The following is a 6,888-nucleotide window of genomic DNA, read 5'->3' as shown; positions in this document are numbered from 1 at the left end:
ATATCACCAAAAGCTCTTGATACAGCTATATCTCCACAGATTCTTCCATTAACAATCTACAAAGATCACAGTAAGAATCGTTGTTAGATATCCTAATGGCATCTTTTAGGACAATATTCAAGGCATTAAACAATGCAAAATTAGGAATGAGATCTAAGAAATAAATAAAAAAAGTTCATTAATAAAAGTGGAAAAAACAAAATCAAGAACAGAAAAACACACCCATCCACCTGCTTCTCTAATTCTTCTGATCTCTTGCAGAGAGGCCTTATTGCTTCCATAAGGTCGATGAGAATCAGTCAACACTTCTGATTTTCCAGAACGAGAAAGGACCTACATCAACATATTTTTTAAGGATATACAAAAATTTACATAACAGCTACTTCGATTACTGATCATCTACAAAAATTGGCAGAAAAATCCATCATACTAATCCGGAAACAACCATAAAAGTTCATGAGAATGGAAGAAAGAAAATAACATCAGAATATATAGCGTACCACACATGAGTCACCAATATGTGAAATGATTAGCATATTGTTTCCAATGAACATGACAGTGGCTGTCGAACCAGATTCATCTTCTTCACCAATTGTTTCAAGCCTTTATAAAAATTAAACACATTCTAAACTTTCAATACAATAACCATATAGAATATATAATCAAACTGATATTGTTCAATGAGCATCTATTTTTCCATTCCTCAAAGCTTGTAACTTACCAATTTAGCAATTTGGTATCAACTTTTTCAAAAGCCTCCTTTAATGCTTTTATGGTGGCATTGAAATCTTTTCCACTCAATAGCAAACCGTCTTGTAAAGTTGCAATACACTCCTTGTACAATTCATCCCTGTAAATTGGCAAAATAGAGTAGAATGAGCATGCAAATTATACTAATGTTCGCTTGACTTTGTACTGATGAATCACGGTCACAAAATTTTAATGTCATAATTTGTCTTTAAACTATAATTAACAGAATGTCACCTAAGTTTTATTTTATTTATACATCATAAATATTTTACAGGGAATGGAGGTTGACACGATTTGACCCTCGTATATGATAGACACTCGATTATTGTACTACTATTTTAACGATCCTCCACTATCATAACTATTTTAACAACGGAGGGTGATATGAGTTGTTCCTCCTTTGTAATGAAAAATGGGAATCAGTAATAAATTTACCTCGGGTGATATGAGTTGGCCCTCCTTTGTAATGAAAAATGGGACTCAGTACATAAATGATATTATAAATTTTTTCTTTGACCCGATGAATAATTGCACTTATAATTAAATCAGTTAACAATTTGCTTGATTGATTGAACACTTTAATTTATAAAATTAAATGCTTATTAAATAGTTAAAAATATAAAAATTATTATTCCAAAAATTATATTAACTACGTATCAAATCAAATCAAATCAATATTTTACATATAAAAATAAAAAATATTAAAAATTATTATTTTTAGTATAAAGAAGTATTAGACTATTACAAAAGGTACCGCAAGGTGAACTTTAGAAATAAAAAGTGACACAAGAATTTTTTTTTAATCAAAATTAAGGGTTAAATTATGTATTCAGAAAAAAAAAAAAAAAAAAGAAACAGACACTTGATTATTGTACTGCTATTTCCAGTTAGAGCAAACCTGAGGAACTTGGCAGAAGAGTTACCACCATGGCCATCAAAAACACCAGCAAAAGAGAATCCATCAAGGCCGTCTGATTTAATGATGATATAATCTTCCATCTCTTCACGTAGGCCCTGCAAGCTTGCAGACCCCCACCGAATCCCAGCAACATCCGTCAAGGAAGACGGCGCATCTATTGCAATAGCCGAGCATTGGGTTTTGGTTTTGGCAGGAATAAAGTTATTGTTCTTGGTGGAGGATTTCAAGTTAGAGTGGATGCCATGATGAAGCTTTGTTAATAAGAACCTCTCTAATTGAGGGCTTAATAATGCCATAGCCAACTGAGTCAGTCACTGAGTTAGGAACGAATTCCAGGCGATATTGTTGTATGGTACTGAAGGAGGATAAGAGGATGAAGCAAAACCTCTTAACTAATTTAACGATTGGATTCCACACTCGAAGTGCTTGTATTTGTTTTATTTTTGACACATTGGATTGGGGCCCACATGAAACTCGGTGGGATCTCATTGATGACGTGGCGAAGAAATGGTAGGTTGCTGTTTATAACGTGTCGGAATTTGTGGCTCTAATTCGTTGCTGTAAAACCATTACAAATGTATTTGCACGTTGAAAACAAATATTCAAAAGAATGACAAATAACACATCTAATTAGGGATGTCAAAATGTACAAAATTCGCTCGACACGCGGAATAAATACATTATGATTAAACGACTTGGTATTATAAATGAGTCGTAAATTTATAATATGAATATAAGTATAAATCGTGTTACGGTTAACACGCGAATTAGGCAAGTGACCTATTTATTTCAGAGTAAAGAGATAATTTTAGTAACAAATGTAAATACCCTAATTAAAATTTTATTTAAACTTTATTGTTGTATTGATTTTTTTTATTATTTTAGTTATAAATATTTGAGAATCTATACATTTTATGTACAAAATTTATTTTTAAATATGATTTGAGTTAATTAGGTTAAAATTTAAAAATATTATAAACAAGTTAAGTGGGTTGTATACAAGTCAACATGATCACTTAATTTATTTATGATATTAGGCGGATTACACGGGTCAACATAATCCACTTAACGTACTTATGATATTATACGGGTTGCACATGTTGTATTTCTATCACCTGCCTAATTTTCGTGTCATGTTTGTATTGACAAATTTGATGTGATTATTAAAAGGATCGTTTTTGTGTTGACACTAATCTTTTGCGTGTTAAGCGAATCTGTATCGAACCCGACACAGCAATGCGTTTTGACACCCCTATAGCTCATAAACAAAATTATGCTGGCTTACTATATCAATTAACCTCTATGCTTTTCGTGAAAGTTTTATAATACTTTTAAATTTTATAAAATTTGACCTATTAAACATTTCCTTTCACATATTAAATATCTCAATTTATAAAATTAGATTGATTAAACAAAATAGTTAAAAAATATAAAAATTATTACTTCGAAAGTTGTATTAATCATAATTTCAAATCAATAATTTGTATATAAAAGGGAAAAACTAATAATAAAGGAAAATGAATGAGGAATTGAATAATTTCTTTCTACAGTATTTTCTACACTTGTGTTTGGATATAATGAAAAAAATAAATTTATTTTCATTTGTTTGGAAAGGAAAAAAAAATTTAGAGGAAAATAAATATTATTAATAGACAATTATATCCTCACTTAAAAAAAAATGAAATATGTGAGAGGGATTAAATTTTATTAATTAGTTTGGTGTATTTAGATAATTTAATAAAAATGGATAAAATTTCACTTTTTCCATTATTTTCTTTTCCAATTGGAGAGATTCAAAACATGTAGGCCTTTCCATTATTTTCTTTTCCAATTGGAGAGATTCAAAACATGTAGGCATGCATGGAAAATAAATGAAATATTGATTCCTCCAATATTTTCCTCCTCTTTCTCAAACAAGGAAAAATACCTTTTCCTAAATATTTTTCATAGTTATTTTCCTTCTTTCAAAAAAAATATAAACATCCAAACAAAATACACACATCCAAACAAGGGTAAATCTCTTTTTTTTTTTTTTTTTTTTTTTTTTTTAAGTATTGCCTGAGGGGTATTTTTTTTTTTTTTTTTTTTTTTTGTTTTGAGTATTGAGTAAGAGAGATTCAAACTAGATCTACTGTAGATCGTATATATATTTACAAATAGACTGTCTCAACGTGCTAAATCTCATTTAATTACAACAATAATGTAATTTTAATATTTTAGTTAATCTTTTTCGCCATGAATAGCAAAATATGTAATTTAAATTCTCCTCATAATCTTAAAATATCTATAACTAAATTTAAAAAAAGAAAAAAAAAAGTTACAGGAGACTGAAATTACAGGCTGATATTTTCGTGGACGGCTGTAGATGTCGATTATCAATCAATTTGATCACAGACAATCAAGCATAATTCCAATGTGAGATTTATCCATATTAAATATAGACCCGGTTTAGACAACAAATTTCCCAAATCAAAAAGCTGCGCTGGACATTCAATCATTAATGAATAACCCTAGCAGATGGCAACCCCTTGTAAGCATTTTTGATGCAACAGATAAAAAGAAAAGAAAAAACGAGTGGCTTAACCCTTCCTATTCTAGATTTGAAAACAAAGCTAAAGTCACTTCAGAAATGTATAAACATCAGATTGATACAATTTTAATGACAAATTAGAGAGTTTAGCTGAATGTTAATGTAGTATACCTAATTTTCAGAGATCATACAACTCTTGTCTCAAATAGCCAGGCCCAGGCTTGAAAGGGTCAGATTCCTCATATGCCTCTGGACGGTAATACCCAGCATCGTTCATTCGGTTACTAAGCACATGAAATATTGCCTTTTTCTTACCACCATACTTATCTCTGTCACTCTCGACATATTCTTTTGCCTCTGCTGCTACCTCATTTACAAAATCAAATCTGTTATCCTCTGATAGCAACAATCTCTCAATATCATGTGTCAAGAGCTTCCCACCATCCCGTACCTTCCTCACTTGCTCTTCAAGGAAGGGAATCCGCTCCAATTTATAACGCAACATGTCATCCTTCTTTGTCTGAAACAATTATGTTAAGCATAAGCACTGCAAGTCAACAGTCGACCCCAAATCCCACCCCCCCCCCCCCCCCCCCCCCCCAAAAAAAAAAAAAAAAAAACAAAAAACAAAAAAAAAAAAATTATATGATGCAAGCAAAGAACCATTTGCCACATCCAATACAGTTTGATGCATGCCAATGCATTATAGGCAAGTTCTGTCATATATCAATTCCAATTATTAAATGTTTTCCAAATGATATTGCTTTCAACTCCCCTTTTACTTATTTCCTAATTCATGGTAAGATAGACTTGCACCGAATGGATTTCCCAGGCCAAAACAGAAACCATTCAAACTTTAGTTGAGTGTCAGACTGTAGATGAATATTTCTCAACTTGATTAAACAAGAAATATTAATTGACCACCCTGGCAATACAAATAAAAGAATAAAAGTGGTTCTCAAGATAGAAGTAAGTAAATTTTTGACAACAATTTGATTGTAACATTACATATTAAATGTAATCTGGTAAGCATCTATACAAGTGCAAAATTCTTGGGCTCCTTATGGTTCTAGCATCAGTAAAACAACCGTCTAACAGCATATTGTGTTTCCCTAAGACTAGAGAATATCCCAGCCTGCGTGCGTATGCATTTGTGTTTTTGTTCTCTCTAAATGACGAAACTAGAACCAACATCCACCTGACAGAGGTTGGATTTTAGCTTCCTTGCAGTACCTAAGGCATCTAAACCAACTCAGCTCTACAAAAACATAATATATGTATTATCTAAAAATTTAAGATTTCAGAATCTGCCCTTTATTTTCACCACTATACTCTAGCCCATTTTGGCATTGAATATATGAACGACAATAGTGCTTGCAAAAATTTCAGTCACCCATTTTCTTATCCAATTGCCAGAGGGGTTTCCAGAGGAGAGGAAAAGACCCCAAACCCTCTCATCCTAGCATTAGATAGAATTAGCTGGAATCCACAATATTATAACTTCAATTTTCATAAATTCATATGATCTTATCTCTTGAAACTTCCAATAAATCATACAATATGATAAAATGTCATCCCTACTCATGATAGACCATTTTGAAAACGAAATTATAAAACAAGCTCAACATCAAGGGACTTGTATTTAGCATGATCAAGAAAATTCCGTTGACTGACTTCCTTTCTTTACAAGACTCGGTATGACCAGCTTCTAATATCCAGAAAAGCTTATGTGCTACAATACCATTACCATAACTCTCAGTTAGATTAATCTAAAGAGATAGAGCCATACAGAGTGCACTTGCAGAACAAGACGCTATTTCAGGTAAAACTCTTAGGGATTTTCTTTATAGACCAATTCTATCTCTTTGGAATAAGAAAATTAAATTCAATTAATCAATGAAACTCCATACTCATCAAAACAACATTTTTTTTTTTTGGGAAAAACTTTTTTTAACCAAGAACCCTAAATAATCAAAATTAAAAAATCATATAGGAAAAATATAAAATATCGTACCAATTTTCTTCGCCGCCACACTCGCCGACCACTTCCATTGCCTTGCAGTTGCGAGATTACCTGAAAATTTTTCATTCAGGTTAAAAAAAAACAAAAAGAAAACATAAAACAAAATGAAAGAGCTCAAAAATTGAAACCTGTGTTCTGTCGGAGAAGAAAGTAAGTGATTGGCGAAGAGAAAGCTTTACGGTTGATATCGGAGAGAAACCAAACTGTACAGTAGAGATAGCCATCCCCTGTTGAGTCCGGTGGGGTAGAAAATTCCCGGCTGCCGGAATGACAAGACTAATTAAGTGGTGACAGCGACTGAGAAGTATGGTGTTTGCCTCAGCAAGCAAAGAACTACAGAAATTTATATCTGTTCTCTGTTCTGCTCAAGATAGGGTCACGTCACATAGAGGTCTGGATTGGAGGGAGACTGAGAAAGAGAAATTGGTGAATTACTATTTAGTTGTGTATTTGGTAAAATTTACAAGTGGATATCCTTAATTTTGGAATCAATAATAATTTCTCTATTTTTTTAGCAAATAACTTCTTCTGTTATATTTACAAGTGAATATATATGTTTTTTTGGAAATAATTGACACAATTAATATGTTTTTTTTTTTTTTGAGTAACGAAAAAATTGATATAAACTAAAAAAAAAATTATTTTCTAAATTTTAAAGCTTTTTTT

At 31.5% G+C, this 6,888-nt stretch overlaps 2 protein-coding genes across 2 annotated transcripts; both read right to left on the bottom strand.

The window, feature by feature from the left end:
• Positions 1–2,081, bottom strand: LOC149496153 (protein phosphatase 2C 57-like; the record flags this gene model as incomplete). The annotated part of the gene is given in 5 exon segments (XM_089721831.1): positions 1–56; positions 223–333; positions 501–603; positions 722–850; positions 1,649–2,081. Coding segments are annotated over 5 exon segments (716 nt in total), but the record flags the coding sequence as incomplete, so codon positions are not given.
• A 2,163-nt stretch (positions 2,082–4,244) lies between these two features.
• Positions 4,245–6,598, bottom strand: PTAC7 (plastid transcriptionally active7). The gene is made up of 3 exons (XM_012225414.3): positions 6,351–6,598; positions 6,214–6,273; positions 4,245–4,719 (listed from the first exon to the last, which is right to left on the bottom strand). Exons 1-3 carry the CDS (start codon positions 6,444–6,446, stop codon positions 4,378–4,380), a joined length of 498 nt encoding a protein of 165 aa, XP_012080804.1. The 5' UTR covers positions 6,447–6,598; the 3' UTR covers positions 4,245–4,377.
• Positions 6,599–6,888: the final 290 nt, after the last annotated feature.

Source organism: Jatropha curcas, chromosome 5, assembly GCF_041381405.1.
Source record: "Jatropha curcas cultivar XTBG-Jc1 chromosome 5, XTBG_Jcur_1.0, whole genome shotgun sequence".
NCBI lineage: Eukaryota > Viridiplantae > Streptophyta > Magnoliopsida > Malpighiales > Euphorbiaceae > Jatropha > Jatropha curcas.
The sequence above is the reverse complement of the archived record's forward strand: the minus strand, read 5'-3'. Positions and strand labels throughout refer to the sequence as shown.

Excerpts from the sequence above, each read along its gene's own strand:
- PTAC7 (XM_012225414.3), bottom strand. The coding sequence starts at position 6,446 with ATGGCTATCTCTACTGTACAGTTTGGTTTCTCTCCGATATCAACCGTA. Across the intron at positions 6,274-6,350 it reads TCTTCTCCGACAGAACACAG|GTAATCTCGCAACTGCAAGG; the intron begins GTTTCAATTTTT and ends AAAAATTTTCAG. Across the intron at positions 4,720-6,213 it reads TGTGGCGGCGAAGAAAATTG|ACAAAGAAGGATGACATGTT; the intron begins GTACGATATTTT and ends TAATTGTTTCAG.